At 37.6% G+C, this 22,774-nt stretch overlaps 1 protein-coding gene across 3 annotated transcripts in view; it reads left to right on the top strand.

Annotated features, from left to right (window-relative positions):
* LOC128662737 (hyaluronidase-1-like) overlaps window positions 1–22,774 on the top strand; it is a 115,941-nt gene that overhangs the window by 86,747 nt on the left and 6,420 nt on the right. For 2 of the 3 annotated variants that reach the window (XM_053716657.1, XM_053716656.1), the window contains exons 2-3: window positions 15,535–16,498; window positions 17,959–18,048. In XM_053716657.1, the coding sequence (XP_053572632.1) occupies window positions 15,557–16,498; window positions 17,959–18,048 (1,032 nt within the window). In that variant the 5' untranslated portion in view covers window positions 15,535–15,556. Of the gene's footprint in view, window positions 1–15,120; window positions 15,197–15,534; window positions 16,499–17,958; window positions 18,049–22,774 lie in introns of those variants that run through there. The other variant, XM_053716655.1, reaches the window with a different exon arrangement.

Below are 22,774 nucleotides of genomic sequence, written 5' to 3'. Positions count from 1 at the left end.
GCTTACCTGAGGAGAGTCTTGGATGGGATCTAGTTCTGAAGAATCTTGGCTTCCATGGTCGACTTCTTGATGGGAAGATGTATGTGAGGGAGGAGTTTGGAGGAGGGAAGGCTTGAAACTGAGGTTTGTTTGAAAAGTATGGACGGCCGGGAAAACGACCTCGTCCTTTCCCAGACTAGTCAAAAACACGATTGAAAGAAGGATAAAATACTTTCTTAGTGGTAGTTTATCCCTTATTCAAAGAGTTAAAGGTATTAACGTAGGTATTTAACTCTTTTAAGCCTAAGTCTCCAAATAATAAACCCTCAGCCTGGGGACCCATTTCTGTAGGGGCAAAGTCTGAAATTTTTGGATCTATTCTGCGTAAGATGATCCTTCTACGCTGTGTGGATAAAGCTGTATTAGCGTCCCCCAATAAATAAATGGACCTCTGGATCAATTGCCTCATAATATATGGATCAATTAAAACTTTGTTAACAATGGCTTCTTTTGTAAGCTCAAACATCTTAGTGATAGGTCCCAGAGTGTCTAGAAACCTATCTTGACATGCTTTGAGAAACTTATCAGGACCTTTCTTAATGTTAAAGTTTTTTGTACTAACAAATTTAATAATATTAGCATCCACTTCTGGGGTAGCAGAAGATTTATGTGGTAAATCAGGTCTGGGGCATTCTGCCATAAGTGTAGATCTAGCTTTGGCCGATAAAGATTTTCTTAGGTAATGATCTAAAAATCTGGCCACTCTCTTAGAGGGTGTTGTAAATCCTCACTGTCTAGGTATTCTTTACCTTCATTATCAATAAGTCTCTTTTTATATTTTTTAACAGACTTTCTGAATTTTTTATTTTTAGTGGAATAATCAGATGAGCTATCTGACAATTCTTGAGTATAAATCGATTGCCATGAATTATTATCATCATTAGGAATACTGGAGTCCCAAAACTCAGATGCAGAGATTAAATCTGCCTCCTTTTATTTACTTTTTTAGAAAGAGTAGCATCTTCAGATTCTGAATCAGACGAAACAATTTTGTTCTTTTTAATGCAAGATTTAACTCTAATGTCTGGGGTATCCAGACTGTAAATTCCTTTCTTCGTTTTCTTTTGTATTAATACATTTTTATATCTCTTAGTCAAATGTTTTTTCTTAGTTTTAGCTTTCTTAGGAGAAAAAGTATTCTCAATGGCAGTGTTGGAAACTGTCTGGGATTTATTCCTGTAATCTTTAATAGTATTATCCACATTGTCTGTAAAAGACCCATCAGAAAAGGAATCTGACTCTTCATCAAACATTTTAAATTTAAATAGTTCAAATGTTAAATGAATATGTATATGTGAGATAAATGGCAATAAACGATATAGTTGAAATTCAAACAAATACCATGTACATTTTCCCCCAAAATGATACCAGACAATTTAACAGGTTAATAACACTAACGTTAAACAAATATAACAGTTGAATTTAACATTAACTAAATGTAGCAACAGTAACAAGTTTTGCCAGACAGAAAAAAAAAAAAATAGCAACAAAACCGCTCTGAGGAGAATCAGTGTGACAGGTAGAGAGGGCGGGAATGCAGAGACGTCACTGCTGAGTGTAAAATGGAGGCGTCACCTCAGGGGGCGTGGTCACACCGGTAAAGAGAAAATGGAGAACGGAGTAGCATAGACAAGTAAGAAAAGAAGTTAAAGCACAAAGGGAATGTAAATATAGTAAAACGAAGCTCAAGGAAGCTTCAATAATAAGCAAATGAGTTAAGGAAGAGAAAAAACGGATAATGAAAAAACAGACCAAATATAAATTTTTTGCAATGAAAGAATTAACAGAAATGATATAAGCAACATCACAATGTTAGGAAAAACCAATATAAAATAAAAAATGAAAGAAAACTCTTTATTTCAATAGTGAGAAAAATAAGTAAATGTTAAGATACTTATCTTTTTGAGAGCAGCAAAGTGAAAAGAGGCTGTTGGAATATTATTGGGACAGTTTATACTAGAATTAACTTTTCTGATTGGTCTGCCCTGAATCACACCATTCAGGGTTATTTCTCATTGGTTACAATATTTATTTCTGTTATTTCTATGTTAAACTTTTAACTTGTATTATGTTACTTTGAATGGCTGTTGAGCAGTAAAGGAAAAGGCTTATGCAAAATAGGAGTCTCTGTCCTTGTAATAAAATCCATATACTTCCCTTCTATTGCTGGCTCTGATTTTGCAGAGGGGCACACATAAGGGGCAGACATGGTACAGACGGAGCTCAGGCCCCACCAGCACTGATTGTAGGGCCACAGGAAACAAATTAAAAAATGGTTAAAGGGACCTTGTAGTGTTACATTTTCTCCCTTCTTAGAAAATGTTTCTATTCAAAACTGTAATACATGGAAGAGCATTTCAGTTTTTACCTTTATTTCCCATTTAACCGAATGGGGTTTATTGCAATGCATCATAGAAAGTTTGAATAACCAATATTGCAATGTCCCAGAACAACTTCTATAAAAGGGGCATTAAGGGCTAGATTACGAGTGGAGCGGTATTTGTTGCTCCCGCTTGCGCGTTAACTCTGATAGAAGTAAGTTTTTGGGTAGTGGGCGTATTTCAAGTTGAAAGTAAAAAGCCAAACTTGGAATATTGCGACCGTGTTAATGTATTCCCCCAGAAACATTAAATATATATATATATATATATATATATATATATATATATATATTTATTTATATGATTATGCATAGGTTTATACAGTTAAATAGGAATATATATATATATATTCATACATACATATCCATATTTAGACATGTGTTTGTATGTATCTCTATGTTAAAGCCCTTTGCATGCCTTTTTTTTCTTTCTGAGACTTCATATCTTTGAACCCTTATAACTTTTTTATACAATTTTTTTTAAAATAATTTTTATTGAACAGCATTGTTATGAGTGTAACTGTACTTTTTTTATTATTTAAAATTTTCCTTTACAAAAATAAAACAAAAGACATATACAAAATTAGACATACAATAACGGACAATTCCGTAGAAATCTACAAATGATTTCTTATATTCTCTTAAATTAATTAGGGGCCTAAATTTCCTCCCCTCAGGATCTTCTTAGGTTAACTTCAGGGGCCCAATCCGATATGCAGCGTCACCCGCAAAAGCCGGCGACGCTGAAATTTGCGCTGGTTTGGTATCCTATATACGGCGTAACCTAGAAGTTACGCTCGTATATTTCTGCCTTCGCCCGTAGTTTTTTGGGCCATAGGCAGGTATACCAAACCCGCGCAGTTTGGTAGCCAATATACAGCGTAAGGACTTACGTGGCGAAAATTGAGAAATCTTACTCCATTTTCACCTCGCCACAAAATGCAGCCGTAGTAAGTCTTACGCTGTCTATTGGAGCCCCGTAACTCCCTAAACTACCTGCTAAATAAACCTAACACCTAACGCATGCGCAATGTCTATCTACCTTTCAACCGCAATCCCCCGCCGCAATCCCTAATAAAGTATTTTAACCCTTAACCGCCGCACACGGACCCCGCCGCCACCTACATTAAATGTCTAACCCCCTAATGTGATCCCCCTACACCGTTGCAAGCTACATTACATACCCCCTAATGTGAGTCCCTTACACCGCCGCCATCTATCTTTCCTACCCCCTAAAGTGAGCCTCTACCCCGCCGCCATCTATCTTACCTACCCCCTAAAGTGAGCCCCTTACACTGCCGCCATCTATTTTAAAATATTAACCCCTAATTTAATCCCCCTACACCACCGCCAGCTATATTAACCATATTAACCCTAATTATATTAGGGTTAATATAGTTAATATAGTTATTATATTATATATATTAACTATATTAACCCTAATTATATTAGGGTGAATATAGTTAATATCGTTATTATATTATATATATATTAAGTATAATAACCCTATCTAACTCTAACATCCCTAACTAAATTCTTATTAAAATAAATCTAATTAATATTAATATTATTAATTAAAATATTCCTATTTAAATCTAAATACTTACCTATAAAATAAACCCTAAGATAGCTACAATGTAATTAATAATTACATTGTAGCTATTTTAGGGTTTATATTTATTTTACAGGTAACTTGGTATTTATTTTAACTAGGTACAATAGCTATTAAATAGTTAATAACTATTTAATAGCTACCTAGTTAAAATAATTACCAATTTACCTTTAAAATAAATCCTAACCTAAGTTACAAATACACCTACACTATCAATAAATTAAATAAACTACAAATATCTAAACTAAAATACAATAAAATAAACTAAATTAAATTACAAAACAAACAAACATTAATTACAAAAAATAAAAAAACTACAAGATTTTTAAGCTAATTACACCTATTCTAAGCCCCCTAATAAAATAATAAAGCCCCCCAAAATAAAAAAAATTCCCTACCCTATTCTAAATTAAAAAGTTCAAAGCTCTTTTACCTTACCAGCCCTTAAAAGGGCCTTTTGCGGGGCATGCCCCAAAGAATTCTGCTCTTTTGCATTTAAATAAATATACAATACCCCCCCCCAACATTACAACCCACCACCCACATACCCCTATTCTAAACCCACCCAAACCCCCCTTAAAAAAACCTAACACTACCCCCCTGAAGATCTCCCTACCTTGTCTTCACCTAGCCGGGCGAACTCTTCATCCGATCCGGGCGATGTCCAATCAAGCGGCAGTGAAGTCTTCTTCTATCCAGGCGATGTCTTCAATCAAGCGGCAGTGAAGTCTTCTTCCATCTGGCGATGTCTTCAATCAAGCGGCAGTGAAGTCTTCTTCCATCCGGCGATGTCTTCTTCCATCCGGCGATGTCTTCAAGCAAAGCGGCATCTTCAATCTTCTTTCTTCGCTCCTCCGCCGCAGAGCATCCATCCGGCACGACGACTTCTCGACGAATGAGGTTCCTTTAAATGACGTCATCCAAGATGGCGTCCGTTGAATTCCGATTGGCTGATATCAGCCAATCGGAATTAAGGTAGAAAAATCTGATTGGCTGATTGAATCAGCCAATCAGATTCAAGTTCAATCCGATTGGCTGATTGGTGCCCCCCAATCGGAATTCGAGGGACGCCATCTTGGATGACATCATTTAAAGGAACCTCATTCATCGGGAAGTCGTCGTGCCGGATGGATGCTCCGCGGCGGAGGAGTGAAGAAAGAAGATTGAAGATGCCGCTTTGCTTGAAGACATCGCCGGATGGAAGAAGACATCGCCGGATGGAAGAAGACTTCACTGCCGCTTGATTGAAGACATCGCTGGATGGAAGAAGACTTCACTGCCGCTTGATTGAAGACATCGCCTGGATGGAAGAAGACTTCACTGCCGCTTGATTGAAGACATCGCTGGATGGAAGAAGACTTCACTGCCGCTTGATTGAAGACATCGCCCGGATGGAAGAAGACTGCACTGCCACTTGATTGGACATCGCCCGGATCGGATGAAGAGTTCGGCCCGGCTGGGTGAAGACAAGGTAGGGAGATCTTCAGGGGGGTAGTGTTAGGTTTTTTTAAGGGGGGTTTGGGTGGGTTTAGAATAGGGGTATGTGGGTGGTGGGTTGTAATGTTGGGGGTGTATTGTATATTTATTTAAATGCAAAAGAGCAGAATTCTTTGGGTCATGCCCCGCAAAAGGCCCTTTTAAGGGCTGGTAAGGTAAAAGAACTTTGAACTTTTTAAATTTAGAATAGGGTAGGGAATTTTTTTTTATTATTTTATTAGGGGGCTTAGAATAGGTGTAATTAGCTTAAAAATCTTTTTATTTTTTTTTTATTTTTTGTAATTTAGTTTAGTTTATTTTATTGTATTTTAGTTTAGATATTTGTAGTTTATTTAATTTATTGATAGTGTAGGTGTATTTGTAACTTAGGTTAGGATTTATTTTACAGGTAAATTGGTAATTATTTTAACTAGGTAGCTATTAAATAGTTATTAACTATTTAATAGCTATTGTACCTAGTTAAAATAAATACCAAGTTACCTGTAAAATAAATATAAACCCTAAAATAGCTACAATGTAATTATTAATTACATTGTAGCTATCTTAGGGTTTATTTTATAGGTAAGTATTTAGATTTAAATAGGAATATTTTAATTAATAATATTAATAAGATTTATTTTAATAAGAATTTAGTTAGGGATGTTAGAGTTAGATAGGGTTATTATAATATAATGACGATATTAACTATATTAACCCTAATATAATTAGGGTTAATATAGTTAATATATATAATATAAAAACTATATTAACTATATTAACCCTAATATAATTAGGGTTAATATAGTTAATATAGTTGGCGGCGGTGTAGGGGGATTAAATTAGGGGTTAATATTTTTAAAATAGATGGTGGCGGTGTAAGGGGCTCAGTTTAGGGGGTAGGTAAGATAGATGGTGGCAGGGTAGGGGCTCACTTTAGGGGGTAGGTAAGATAGATGGCGGCGGGGTAGGGGCTCAATTTAGGGGGTAGGTAAGATAGATGGCGGCGGGGTTTGGGACTCACTTTAGGGGGTAGGCAAGATAGATGGCGGCGGGGTAGGGGCTCACTTTAGGGGGTAGGTAAGATAGATGGTGGCGGGGTAGGGGCTCACTTTAGGGGGTAGGTAAGATAGATGGCGGCAGGGTAGGAGCTCACTTTAGGGGGTAGGTAAGATAGATGGCGGCGGGGTAGGGGCTCACTTTAGGGGGTAGGCAAGATAGATGGCGGCGGGGTAGGGGCTCACTTTAGGGGGTAGGTAAGATAGATGGCGGCGGGGTAGGGGCTCACTTTAGGGGGTAGGTAAGATAGATGGCGGCGGGGTAGGGGCTCACTTTAGGGGGTAGGGAAGATAGATGGCGGCGGGGTAGGGGCTCACTTTAGGGGGTAGGCAAGATAGATGGCGGTGGGGTAGGGGCTCACTTTAGGGGGTAGGTAAGATAGATGGCGGCGGTGTAGGGGTTCACTTTAGGGGGTAGGTAAGATAGATGGCGGCGGGGTAGGGGCTCACTTTAGGGGGTAGGTAAGATAGATGGCGGCGGGGTAGGGGCTCACTTTAGGGGGTAGGCAAGATAGATGGTGGCGGGGTAGGGGCTCACTTTAGGGGGTAGGTAAGATAGATGGCGGTGGGGTAGGGGCTCCCTTTAGGGGGTAGGTAAGATAGATGGCGGCGGGGTAGGGGCTCACATTAGGGGGTTATAGATTTAATATAGCTAGCGGCGGGGTCCAGGAGCGGTGGTTTAGGGGTTAATACATTTTTATTGTTAGGATAGTGAGGGGGGATAGCGGATAGAGGGTTAGACATTTTGGGCTATGTTTAGGAGGCGTGTTAGACAGTACGGGAGATTTAATAACTTTAGTCAGGTTTTGTAGCGCCGGCAGTTTCGAAAGTGCCGTAAGTCACTGGCGACTCCAGAAATTTGTGCTTATGCAGATTTCAGACTTACGGCACTTTAGCCTCTGACGGCGCCGTATATAGGATAGCTCGAGTTACGAGCTGAAACTGCGGGCGGCGGGGGTTCCCTCGCTTGCGCCGCAAACTACGATCGGATTGCGCCCCATATGTATTAAATGGCTCTGGGGGATATGGTAAATTTACTTTATGCTGTTCTCCCAAATTTCCTTAGCCTCTAAGTATCTCTTTATATTACTGATTTTCATGAAATGATATTCTTCATTTGAAATATATTCATTAACCTTGTTAACCCACTCTTCCTTTGTGGGTATAGATGGTGTTTTCCATTTTTTGTTTCCAATAAGGTTCTTTGCACCATTGAACATAGTTTGATAAACATACAATCTCTTGATTTATCTATCTTGCTATCCAAGTTATTCATAATGACAGAAAGAAAATTATTAATGTTGTGATGGTTTAGACTCTTCTCTATTATCATGAAAATTTTGGTCCAAACTTTCTTAATAAGTTGGCAAAAAGAATGTGGAATAAGTTGCCTCTACCTCCACACCCTCTCCAACTCCGGTCTTGTGTGTGAGGGTATATTTTCTGTATTCTAGATACCACCCAGTCAAAATCTTTAAATTTTGTTCGACTACTCTTGCTGACACTGAAGATTTTGCTGTTTGTTGAAATAGATTTTGCCATGTTTTTAAATCTATGCTTAAATCTAATTCTTCTTGCCAATTTTGAGTATATTTAGATAGAGTTTCTACATCATTTTGTAAAATAGCATACTCTTTAGAAAGTAGGTGCTTTACATATCTTTTAGCCATACATAAGTTCTCAAATTCTGTTAACTTCCTAAGGCCTAGATTTGGAGTTTGGCGTTAGCCGTGAAAACCAGCGTTAGAGGCTCCTAACGCTGGTTTTAGGCTACCTCCGGTATTTGGAGTCACTCAAAAAAGGGTCTAACGCTCACTTTTCAGCCGCGACTTTTCCATACCGCAGATCCCCTTACGTCAATTGCGTATCCTATCTTTTCAATGTGATTTTTCTAACTCCGGTATTTAGAGTCGTGTCTGAAGTGAGCGTTAGACATCTAACGACAAAACTCCAGCCGCAGGAAAAAAGTCAGTAGTTAAGAGCTTTCAGGGCTAACGCCGGTTTATAAAGCTCTTATAAACTACCTATGTACCCCTAAACCGAGGTCCCCCCACATCGCCGCCACTCGATTAAATTTTTTTAACCCCTAATCTGCCGACCGCCACCTACGTTATACTTATGTACCCCTAATCTGCTGCCCCTAACACCGCCGACCCCTGTAAGTGTAGAATCAAGTTCAATCCGATTGGCTGATCCAATCAGCCAATCAGATTGAGCTTGCATTCTATTGGCTGATCGGAACAGCCAATAGAATGCAAGCTCAATCTGATTGGCTGATTGGATCAGCCAATCGGTTTGAACTTAATTCTGATTGGCTGATTCCATCAGCCAATCAGAATATTCCTACCTTAATTCCGATTGGCTGATAGAATCCTATCAGCCAATCGGAATTCGAGGGACGCCATCTTGGATGTCGTCCCTTAAAGGAACCGTCATTCGGCTAGTAGGCGTCGGGAGAAGAGGATGTTCCGCGTCGGATGGAAGATGATGGCTCCCGAAGAAAGAAGATTGAAGATGCCGTTGATAGAAGACTTCATCCGGATCATGGACCTCTTCAGCTCCCGCTTGGATGAAGACTTCATCCGGATCATGGACCTCTTCAGCTCCCGCTTGGATGAAGACTTCAGCCGCATCATGGACCTCTTCAGCCCCCCGCTTGGGCTTGGATCAGGACATCGGAGGAGCTCTTCAGGACGGATCGGTGAACCTGGTATGGTGAAGATAAGGTAGGAATATCTTCAGGGGCTTAGTGTTTATTTAAGGGGGGTTTGGGTTAGATTAGGGGTATGTGGGTGGTGGGTTGTAATGTTGGGGGGGGGGTATTGTATGGTTTTTTTTACAGGCAAAAGAGCTGAATTCTTTGGGGCATGCCCCGCAAAGGGCCCTGTTCAGGGCTGGTAAGGTAAAAGAGCTTTGAACTTTAGTAATTTAGAATAGGGTAGGGCATTTTTTTTATTTTGGGGGGCTTTGTTATTTTATTAGGGGGCTTAGAGTAGGTGTAATTAGTTTAAAATTGTTGTAATATTTTTCTTATGTTTGTAAATATTTTTTTATTTTTTGTAACTTAGTTCTTTTTTATTTTTTGTACTTTAGCTAGTTTATTTAATTGTAGTTATTTGTAGGAATTGTATTTAATTAATTTATTGATAGTGTAGTGTTAGGTTAATTGTAGGTAATTGTAGGTAGTTTATTTAATTAATTTATTGATAGTGTAGTGTTAGGTTTAATTGTAACTTAGGTTAGGATTTATTTTACAGGTAATTTTGTAATTATTTTAACTATTTTAGCTATTAAATAGTTCTTAACTATTTAATAGCAATTGTACCTGGTTAAAATAAATACAAAGTTACCTGTAAAATAAATATAAATCCTAAAATAGCTATAATATAATTATAATTTATATTGTAGCTATATTAGGATTTATTTTACAGGTAAGTATTTAGCTTTAAATAGGAATAATTTATTTAATAAGAGTTAATTAATTTCGTTAGATTTAAATTATATTTAATTTAGGGGAGTGTTAGTGTTAGGGTTAGACTTAGCTTTAGGGGTTAATACATTTATTAGAATAGCGGTGAGCTCCAGTCGGCAGATTAGGGGTTAATGTTTGAAGTTAGGTGTCGGCGATGTTAGGGAGGGCAGATTAGGGGTTAATACTATTTATTATAGGGTTAGTGAGGCGGATTAGGGGTTAATAACTTTATTATAGTAGCGCTCAGGTCCGGTCGGCAGATTAGGGGTTAATAAGTGTAGGCAGGTGGGGGAGACGTTGTGGGCGGCAGATTAGGGGTTAATAAATATAATATAGGGGTCAGCGGTGTTAGGGGCAGCAGATTAGGGGTACATAAGGATAATGTAAGTAGCGGCGGTTTACGGAGCGGCAGATTAGGGGTTAAAAATAAAATGCAGGTGTCAGCGATAGCGGGGGGCGGCAGATTAGGGGTTAATAAGTGTAAGGTTAGGGGTGTTTAGACTCGGGGTACATGTTAGGGTGTTAGGTGCAGACTTAGGAGGTGTTTCCGCATAGCAAACAATGGGGCTGCGTTAAGAGCTGAACGCGGCTTTTTTGCAGGTGTTAGGTTTTTTTTCAGCTCAAACAGCCCCATTGTTTTCTATGGGGGAATCGTGCACGAGCACATTTTTTAGGCTGGCCGCTTGCGTAAGCAACTCTGGTATCGAGAGTTGAAGCTGCGTTAAAAATGCTCTACGCTCCTTTTTTGGAGCCTAACGCAGCCTTTATGTGGACTCTCAATACCAGAGTTATTTTTATGGTGCGGCCAGAAAAAAGCCGGCATTAGATTTTCGGGTCGTTACCGACAAAACTCCAAATCTAGCCGTTAGTATCTTATCTTTGTGTTTATTAGTAGATATGTAGTGGTATAATTGAGAATAGGAGTGTAACTGTACATTAACCAGGACTTTCAACTTGTACTGTATAACTATTCACTGCTACAAGTTGTCATAGCTGAAATAGCCTCTTGCAAATATATTAATATATTCATACTCTGCATCTATGTGTTCAGTTTAACAGATTTTTTGTCTCATGTAACCGTTAACCAGGGCTTTCAACTTGTAATATGTGCGCTATTTCCGGCAAAGAGCCACGATAAGATCCTTTTTGGTTGCTCGCTGTAACATATGCCTGCCTGATATCACTATCCCTTTAAGACTGTTTTCCTGCTACTGACAATCATACTGTTTGGGGAGTATCTGCATTCAACTTACCTGCCAAATTAATTAATCGTTCATGCACCTGATTCCCTCAGCCTCTTTTTAAACCATCTCAGGCCTAATGTGTATTGCATTAGCTTTGAAGTTTTGTTCCAGAACAACAGAGGTCTGTGACTGTTCCAGTATGGATTTTACCAGCATATTCAAACTACAGCCTTTTCTCTTTAGCTAAGCTTAAAATCATCTAATCGCAAGTATCCATATAATTCCCATTTTTTTTCCTGGACACTGCTACTTAGCAAACTCTGAACTTATTCTAAATTACAAGTATGCATTTGGTTATAATCACGCTCTAATTGAAGAGAATGTATCCATAGATTCAGCAGAAAAAAATCAGATCTTTAAAGATTTAAAGAGACAGGACTACTATTCCAGAATACCATCTACTCCTCCTGTCTGTGATTCCCATCCTGATGATACTGACTCTGAGTCTGAATATGTCAATGAGGAGGATGACTTCACTAATCCAGCTGAACTGGCACTAGACTGGTATGAGCGCAACTTTAATTCGCCACAAAATCAGACAAAACCTTAACATATTGGCTATAATGACATTCTGGGATGCTATATTTACAATATAGATGCTGCAGACAGCTCCCATTATGAAACCTCCCCTGGAAATACTGATCTTCCTAGTTCTGATATTCCCAGGGATTCTGTAGATCAGACAGATTCAGAGCTGGAAGAAGAGAGATCTGGTTTACAGACTGTTTGGAGAAATGGTCCCTTCAAGAACTATGCTGATTTTTTATCTCAGAATTATGCATCCAGTGATGAAGAGGATTTCTGTTCTTAAACTGATATAAAGTACTCAAGGCCACATTGGCACCACCCTAAGAAGCCTCATATTGGGAAGAAATGTTAGTTATCTAAGCTCTCTAAAAAAAAGAAAAAGAAAATCTTTCTGCCTACAGAAATTAAAAAGTGGAAAGAGGAAACTCAGCCTGAATCTCCTGTTTCAGTTTCTGTTGTGCCAGATCCTCTCCTGTCTCATGATAATCTCCACACCAAGCTGGATATTGTCTCTAGTCGCCATTAGTCTGTTTTTGAAGCACTTAATGGTTTCTCTTTTCAAACTCTACAATTACAAACACTGCTTTCAACTGCTGATTCCTTACATCCTGTACAACCCTGTGCTAGAAACAAAAGATCACTTTGTTCCGGATATACAACCTTTCAGTTTTCCAGAGGTAGTTCCTGGAGAATTTAGCCCTGAAATTTAAAGTTAAATAAGTATGCCTGCTGAACCCCAGAAAATTTCTCAGTCAGAATCTTGTGTCACAATTACTCCGCATCTATCTGAGAGTGGCATATTTCAGTACACTCCACCATCTCAAAGTTCTTCTGTTACTGCATTTAAAAAAATGTTTTCCTTGGGAGATACTTCGCATCAACCTACATTTTCTACTACATCTGTTCCCTGTACAGGAATTCCTGATACTGAACCTTGTGTGGATATTATTGAACCTAGTCCCAAAGTGGACATTCTTGACCCTGAAATGTGTACTAAAGTTTTTCAACAAGATTCCCCAGTGGCCATTCCTGTCCCTGTTTCCCATGATGATACTACTAAACCTGGCATCAAGGTGGACTCTCCTGTTTTTGACCCTAGTATGGGTATTCCTTTGTTTAACCTGGAAATGGGTGTAATAATACTTGATCCTGAAGATAGCCATGCCCTCTGCTCAGAAGCGAGTATGGTTCTTGGCTCAAAAGTGGGTTCTATTTCTTTTTCTATAGTTGAACCTGATCCCAGTACAAGTATCTCAGCAACTGTCCCAAATTTGGACACTCCTGTTTCTAACCCTAATGAGGGCATACCAGTCTTCAAGCCTCTTGTGCATTAACAAAGCCTTGACATTGGCACACCTGTCCTCAGTTCTGTCCTCGAACCTTGCCCTGGTGTGGGCATTCCTGAGCCATGCCCTGGAGTGGGCATTTCTGTACCTGATCCTACTGAGGATATTTATGAACCTTGCCCTGGCATGGGCATTCCTTAAACTGATCTACTGAGGATATTTCTGAACCTTGCCCTGGCATGGGCATTCCTTTACCTGATCCTACTGAGGATATTCCTGAACCTTGCCCTGGCATGGGCATTCCTTTACCTGATTCTACTGAGGATATTCTTGAACCTTGCCCTGGTGTGGGAATTCCTGAACCTTGCCCTGGAGTGGGCATTCCTGTACCTGATCCTACTGAGTATATTCCTGAACCTTGCCCTGATGTGGGTATTCCTGAACCTTGCCCTGGCATGGGCATTCCTGTACCTGATCCTACTGAGGATATTCCTTAACCTGAAATTAGTGAAGAGATTCCTGAACCTGGCCCTATAATAGGTATTCCTATACCTGATCCTAGTGAGAACACTCTTGATTCTGAATCCAGTAAGGACACATGTTATATTGAACCAGAAGATGGCAAGAACTGGTCAAATCTTGCACTCTACTCTACTATTTCCTACTTTGAAGAAAGCCATGCTATTTGGTTAGAAGTGGCTATAGCTTTTTCTTTTGGAGTATATCTAATTCTCAGCCAAGAGGTTAATTCTGAGGGTACTCAAATCTCTGATCCAAAAGTGGATAATCTGGTTCACAATCCAGAATGCTACATCTCTATTTCTGAAGTTGAGAAAAGCCTATTCATATGTCTAGGACTGGGTGCCTTTTCATTGGTTGTGTACATGGTCATCTGTCATGAAGTACATTCGCCTATCAACCCTGAGGATGATTCTGTGGTTGGAAGCTCATTGTATGTTACGTTCAAGCATTCTCATGATGACTAAAAGAAAGATGACTTCAAGTTTTGCTCTCATAATTTTCAATATCTTTTGATACCTGAAATCCATGGCCTTTGCATTGTCATTTTGCTTTTTCAAGAGATCTCCAACCCTCCTTTCTTGATTTTGGAATCTCCAACTACCTCCATGCAGCTACTGATGGCTCTCCATGTCATTGTTGTTCTCTTTCCATTTGGATTGCGTTGGGCACCCGGTGGTCTTCTTTAAGGAGGGGGCTCTGTAACTTCTTGCAACTATGAATCACAGAATATCATCTATCCACATCCAGGATACTCTTCCCCGGGTCAGGGGTCGGTGTCTCCAATTCCCTACCACTGCCCTGAGGGTCTGTGTCCTGATACACCGGAAAAAGACACTCACAACAGTTAGCACGCCACTCATAATCTATCCCTAAATTGTTCTTACTTTTATGTAAAAGTGTGTTTGTCCCTAGAGAAGCCAAAAAACAAATTCTGTAACCTACAAATCAAATGGCAAATCAATTAGCTAGTTTAGGCAATTTGCATTATGAAACATAGGTTTTGGAATTTGCGCTTTGGTCTCCCTAGGGAGCACAGGAAATAAGAGGAAATACCTTGAGATTTTTATATAAAATGTTTTGTTACATTTAATGAAACAACTTACATTTTAACTAATTATTTTGCCCCTTTTCGTATAATTTAGCTCTGAAAACTAAGGATTTTCTAATTCTCAAAACTTGAAATGCACCCTGCTGAGTTCTCGCTTCTAACCTTTCTACACATATTTCCCTAATTGGTTTTAACTCAAAACAACTACAAATCAATGCATTTTATACTAACACTGGATATTGAAAAACAATTGCAGTAAAAAGGATGTTAATTTGTTTTAAAATGTTTAGACTTGGCTGATATGTTATCCTATAGGAATACAACAGAAATGTCTTGCATTTACAAGATGTTTACCAACTTTTTAAAATATATTTCCGCGTTAGCATAGCTTTGACAAGTAAAATACAGGTTTAAGCTGGCTGAGTTCTTTTATATTGTTCTCAAAACCAGTTTGTACAGGTCAAGCCTATACTTGCGAGACATTTGCTTCAATATCTGAAACACTGTACTTGTCAACTGACTCAAAAGATCATGGTAACTTTTTCTTTTTTTCTGATCTTTTTTGAGATCTAATCAATTGTTACAATTGGCTTACTATGTTTTGTAGGAATTGGTATAAATTAAATTAAAATAAAATAAAGAAGTAGCTTCATGAAAAATGAAGAAATGCTAGAAAATACTGAAGTATATAATGTATGTGTAATATTTTCACCACTTATTGTTAGCATAGTGACAATATAATTAGTTTTAAATTTTTTTAAAAAAACTAAAAACTCATATTTTTTTGTTTGTGGCTCTAATAAATATATATTGATTATACTATTATTTCTGCTATTTTACATTCTAATTGATTTTTATTTTGCTTTTATAAGATACTTGTTCCTGTGTGCGACAATGTCCAGCCATCCCAGAAAAACAAGCATGGCCTGGTGTTCCTTATTTCTTGTAATCATAGTTACTTCTATAACTGATGCGCATAAACTTAAACAGGCAAGAAAACCTCTAATAAAGAATAATCCCTTTGTTGCCATCTGGAATGCTCCCACGGAACAATGCAAACGGAGATACAATGTTGACCTTGATCTCAGTGTCTTTGATATTGTTATTAACACAAATGAAACTTTGAGCGGTTCAAATGTTACAATATTTTATCATACTCACCTTGGACATTATCCACATTTCACTGATGATGGACATTCTGTTAATGGGGGAGTTCCACAAAACCAAAGCCTTAAAAAACATCTAATGAAGGCAAGAGATGATATAAACAAATTTATACCAGATAAGAATTTTAAAGGTCTAGCTGTAATTGATTGGGAAAATTGGAGACCACTATGGGATAGAAACTGGGGAAGTAAAGACATATATAGAAGCACATCAGTGAAACTAGCAAAGGAACATCATCCAGATTGGCCAGATACACTTTTGAGAAAGATGGCCAAGGAAGAATTTGAAACAGCTGGAGAAAATTTTATGAAGGATACTGCTCGTTTAGGACAGGAAGTGAGACCAGATGGTTTATGGGGATACTATCTTTTCCCTGATTGCTACAACCATGATTACAAACTTAGCCCTGAAACTTACACAGGAAAATGTCCAAATATTGAAATGAAACGAAATGATATGCTGCTGTGGCTATGGAAAGCTAGCGGTGTTCTCTTTCCCTCTATATATCTAGACATTGTACTTAAAGGAAGCCCAAATGCACTTAAATTTGTTCACCACCGTGTAAGGGAGGCAACTAGAGTTGCCTCATTGGCAAGAGAAGAATATGATATACCTGTGTATGTGTATGCAAGACCATTCTATTCATATACCCTTCATGCACTGACAATGGTGAGTGAATGTTAGAATAATGGTTCAATGTTAAGTTTTCTTTTACTAATTTTGTTTAATCATATAAAATATATAATTTTAGTAGTAAATCTTATATACAGTAATTAATGCTACAATAAGGAACACAGAGTTGTTCTCTTTCCTGAGAAGTCTGGATTAAAGAAACATTTTACGTGTATAAGTACACCAAAGTTGTACATGTATAAGTCTACATATATAAGTACACCAAAGTTGTACATGTACAAGTCTACATACATAAGTACACCAAAGTTGTACATGTACAAGTCTACATATATAAGCACACCAAAGTTGTACATGTACAAGTCTACATACATAAGTACACCAAAGTTGTACATGTACAAGCCTACATACATAAGTACACCAAAGTTGTACATGTACAAGTCTACATACATAAGTACACCAAAGTTGTACATGTACAAGTCTACATATATAAGTACATCAACGTTGTACATGTACAAGTCTACATATATAAGTAAACCAAAGTTGTACATGTACAAGTCTACATATATAAGTACACCAAAGTTGTACATGTACAAGTCTACATATATAAATACACCAAAGTTGTACATGTACAAGTCTACATATATAAATACACCAAAGTAGTACATGTACAAGTCTACATATATAAATACACCAAAGTTGCACGTGTACAAGTCTACATATATAAATACACAAAAGTTGTACATGTACAAGTCTACATATATAAGTACACCAAAGTTGTACATGTACAAGTCTACATATATAGGTACACCAAAGGTGTACATGTACAAGTCTACATATATAAGTACACCAAAGTTGTACAAACAAGTCTACCTATATAAGTACACCAAAGTTGTACATGTACAAGTCTACATATATAAGTACACCAAAGTTGTACATGTACAAGTCTACATATATAAATACACCAAAGTTGTACATGTACAAGTCTACATATGTAAGTACACCAAAGTTGTACATGTACAAGTCTACCTATATAAGTACACCAAAGTTTTACATGTACAAGTCTACATATATAAATACACCAAAGTTGTACATGTACAAGTCTACATATATAAGTACACCAAAGTTGTACATGTACAAGTCTACCTATATAAGTACACCAAAGTTGTACATGTACAAGTCTACATATATAGGTACACCAAAGTTGTACATGTACAAGTCTACATATATAAGTACACCAAATAACACTAGATTAAGTTTCTTCTAATAAAGAACAATTTGTATTCATTAAAAATGTTATGGTAAACCTAGTGTAGACAACTATTCAGAAATGTAGCATATGTTTTACTCTATAGAGGCTTATTTTGTGCTGCACAAAGGCATCTATCTATCTATCTATCTATCTATCTATCTATCTATCTGTCTGTCTTTCTATATCTTTCTACTTTTTCCTACTATATATGCTAAAAGATTAATATATGTTTTGTATATCTTTGTAGTCTGATCTAATTCACACCATTGGAGAAAGTGCGGCACTAGGGTCAGCTGGTGTTGTGCTTTGGGGAGGGATGCAATATGCAAGTACAAAGGTAAGTTATTGTTTTATAGCTGATTGACTAACACCAGTTTTGCAAAAGTATATATATATATATATATATATATATATATATATATATATATATATATATATATATATATATATATATATATTATTTAAACAGGGTTGTATTCATTTTCATGTTTATTCCTTAGTAAACTTTAATAACAATAGTTTAATCATAAATGAGGGCATCAAAGGGGCATTAATCTGAATATCTAAACGCTCCCATAAAATGTCTAGTTAAGTAATATATAAAATTGTAAAATGCATTGATGATTTATTTTATCTGCTTTTGTTGTAAAATGCAACTGATAATTGTACTTGGACCTCTCACTTTGGAGAGGCTGTAGTTTCTTCATACTCAAGTATGGTGTAATGTATCTTACCATGCAACATTCTACACAGTGATTACTTAGAGCTGAGTGAAAGCTCACTTACTTCTATTTCCTTAATGGATATGACAAAGAGACCAGAATAATGTCAGCAGTTTACATAACAGAAAATTATCTCAAACATGTTATCTCAAGATGGCCAAGGGATCGGAAATACATTCTTGCCTTCTTGACTCTCAAACATTCCAGGAGCCAAGCATAACACAGACATGGGTATGCAGGCATAGGCAGACTCATAATCCAAAGGCAGGCTGAGAGACTTGAGTTCATAAACAGAAGTCAACAGAAATGATAGTCACATCCAGAGATGCGTGTAAGATCATGCCAAGCAACACCTGCAGTCATTTGTGAAATCACATCACAAAAGCAAAAAATCAATATGAACTACAGATTCAAAGGCCATGGCTGTAATCTGGAAAACATGGTCTGACATGCTGGAGGGGTCTTGGGTATTAGAAGTATTATCTAAAGGTATATTATCTGATGAAAGCATTACAGGTAGGAAATAGTGATGTCGCGAACCTAAAAATTTAGGTTCGCGAACGGCGGACTCGAACTTCCGCAAATGTTCGCGAACCGGGCGAACCGCCATTGACTTCAATAGGCAGGCGAACTTTAAAACCCACAAGGACTCTTTCTGGCCACAATAGTGATGGAAAAGTTGTTTCAAGGGGACTAACACCTGGACTGTGGCATGCCGGAGGGGGATCCATGGCAAAACTCCCACGGAAATAAAAAAGTTGATGCAGAGTCTGGTTTTAACCCATAAAGGGCCTAAATCACCTAACATTCCTAAATTGTTTGGAATAACGTGCTTTAAAACATCAGGTATGATGTTGTATCGATCAGGTAGTGTAAGGGTTATGCCCGCTTCACAGTGACAGACCAAACTCCCTGTGTAACGCACCGCAAACAACCGCAAACAGTCCATTTGCACAACCACGAGATAGATAGATTTGATAGATAGATACATTGAAGGCAACTTCAATTAGATTACACTAGCAGACTGATGTTTCACAGTCAAATTTTTTTTTTTTTAAATATTTACACTACTGTTATAACAAATATGATTGGTGGCACTAGTTGGCAAGTGGGCCTGGCACACACGCTGGGAGGAAGGCAACTGCAATTAGATTACACTAGATGACTGATGTTTCTCAGTCAAAAAAGTTTTTATTTTAAATATTTACAATACTGTTATAACAAATATGATTGGTGGCACTAGTTGGCAAGTGGGCCTGGCACACACGCTGGCAGGCAGGCAACTGCAATTAGATTACACTAGATTACTGATGTTTCTCAGTCAAATTTTTTTTATTTTAAATATTTACAATACTGTTATAACAAATATGATTGGTGGCACTAGTTGGCAAGTGGGCCTGGCACACACGCTGGCAGGCAGGCAACTGCAATTCAATTGCACTAGCAGACTGATGATTCACAGTCAAAAAAGTTTTTATTTAAAATATTTACACTACTGTTATAACAAATATGATTCGTGGCACTAGTTGGAAAGTGGGCCTGGCACACACGCTGGCAGACAGGCAACTGCAATTAAATAACAATAATAGACTGATGTAAAAGTTTTTTTTTTAAAAGTTACACTAATGTTACAACAGATAGGAGCGATGGCACTCAGGATAGAAGTAGGCACAGTATGTGCTGGCAGCCTGACACACAGGCTGGCACTAGTGGCAGGCTGGCCTGGCAACTAAAATTAAATAACACTAGAAGACGGATGTAAAAGGTTTTTTTTACAAAATTTAAACTAATGTTGCACCAGATAGGAGTGGTGGACTGGCACTGAGGATGGAAGTAGGCACAGTATATGCTGGCAGCCTGAAACACAATAACACTAGAAGAGGACTGATGTAAAAAAAAAATTGTAAAAAAATTTACACTACTGTTACACCAGATATAAGTGGTGGAAAAAAGAGCTATTAATCACACTATATGATGTGGGCCTGACACACAGGCCTGATGGAAAATGAAATTAGATTACACTAGCAAAATTATTTAAAAGTTTTTTTTTTTTTAAATTTACAATAATGTTAAGCAGATATGAGTGGTGGCTGGCACAGAGCAATTAACCACAGTATATGCTGTGCGAGCCTGAGACACAGGCCTGATAGAAAATGAAATTAGATTACAATAGCAAAATTATTTAAAAGTTTTGTTGGTTAAATTTACACTAATGTTAAGCAGATATCAGTGGTGGCACTAATCACAGTATATGCTGTGAGCCTCACACACAGGCTGAAAGCCAGGCAAATGCAAATAAAATTACAAATAATTAAAAAAAAAAACGACTGAAGTTATAGCCCTAAAAAGTGCTTTTTGTGGTGCTGTCCTTACAGCAGAGATTAGATGAGTCCTTCAGAACTGTAGTGGACACTAAATGCACTAGCCTAGCTATCTATTTCCCTATAATGTCAGCAGCAGCAACACTAAAGCTCCTCTCACTAAGAAAGCAAGATCGTAATGAATCTAAAATGGCTGCTGCCAAGGAGCTGGGAGGGTCTATGAGGGAGTGTCTGCTGCTGATTGGCTCAAATGTGTCAGAAGGCTGTGAGATACAGGGTTAAAGTTTCCTCAATGATGACACATAGGGATGACACATAACGTGAACAAGCCATGTTCGCCGGGAACTGTTCTCCGGCGAACAGTTCGCGACATCACTAGTAGGAAACCCTTTATTCAAAATGCTTGGGACCACAAAAGGTTTAGATTTCAGAATAGTTTGGATTTTGGAATATTTGAATCTGTACAATTGGACAACAGTATTTAATGCCATTTAGGCAAAATTTACAGGTCATAATACAGCTTATACATGTAGGTTGTTTTAAATAAATATAGACTATTATTTGGATTTGACACACAAATTGTTGCGTGAAACTCTTATGATCTAGCATGTTTTCACGTACGCTTCATTTTCTCCAGTGTCTGTAGTTTTAAGGCTTTTTTGTGCATCCACATCCAAGATTGGTGGATGTTGCGTATTTTTCAATGTATTGAGTTATATCATTTTTATGTTTTTTTTAAATATTAAAGTACCCCTGGTTATATGTAAAACATCCTCATCAAAGTTAAAGGGACATTTCTGTCAAAATTTAAATGCAAATAGATCAATTAAATCTTTGAATACAAACATATTTGCAATATACATGTACTGGCAAAATGCCGTTAGTAAACGCTATAACCATCTTAGTGTTAACGTTTTTATCTGCACGTGCATGTGAGGCGTAGCTAGATATTCTCAGTACACCAGCACTAAAATACTGCAGCTGCTCAGCAAATGTCAATTAACAAATTGAGTCATTACCAGATGGTACAAGCACCTTAGTCTCTCTAAGTAGGAGTTGTGTTTAAAATGCTTGTGCACAGTGCATAATTGAATACACTTTTGAAACAGCTATAGCTTTTATTAGAAGCATTTTTGCTAGTTCATGTATACTACAAACATGTTTCTATTCAAAACTGAGAAAAAAATGTTTTGATATATCAGCGCTAAGATATATCCTAAGCTGTGAAACACAAAAGGGGGCCTAACCAATCCCCTAAAGGAACAGAATCTCAAAACAATGATAGTGATCACAGCGCCAACCGGCCTAAGGATAATTGCACACTCACACCGAAAAGGATTGAATAAATTTATTTAACAAATAGGTACTAATAAAATCAATATTGATCTGGACAAGAGTAAAATAGCATAAAAGTTTTTAAAAAAACATATAAACATAAAGATCTATTATTTAAAATAAACACAAAAAAATTGTAAAAAGAGAAGTATCACAAGTTAAATAATCCCAAGATTGGGGCAAACAATCCGGAAATAGAGTGGACTATTACGTCTACTCCGTTGACAACAGTAGTATTGCAATAAGGGTCTAATCTAAATAAGGGTGTAACCTAGTGTTTCTGACCGTGGGTGAGCAAAGACTAAAACCACTAGACTGATAAACCCTTAAATGAAGGCAGAAAAGCGTTAATGGCACCGTTTAGGGCCTAAGCTTGGTAAGTAAAGTGCAGAAAATAAAGCACGATAAATGTCAATGGGATTATGGATCCATATCCAAGGGTCAGCTCCAGTAAAGATCCTACAATCAGAGTGCTTGACATCAGCCGCACTCGAATTAAGGTCTATGAACTAACCCCTGTTACAGGGATATCTGGCTAACCAGTATATGTTAGTATGACATAAAATATTGAACAATAGAAAATAGACGCCTCGGTGATCAATACATGGATTACTACAATCAGTACAACATTCTAAATGAGCGAAATACAGAAATACAGAGGGAACGGTGTGGACAACACAACTAG

This window comes from Bombina bombina, chromosome 6, assembly GCF_027579735.1.
Source record: "Bombina bombina isolate aBomBom1 chromosome 6, aBomBom1.pri, whole genome shotgun sequence".
NCBI lineage: Eukaryota > Metazoa > Chordata > Amphibia > Anura > Bombinatoridae > Bombina > Bombina bombina.
This window is presented reverse-complemented; position numbering and strand designations above follow the sequence as displayed.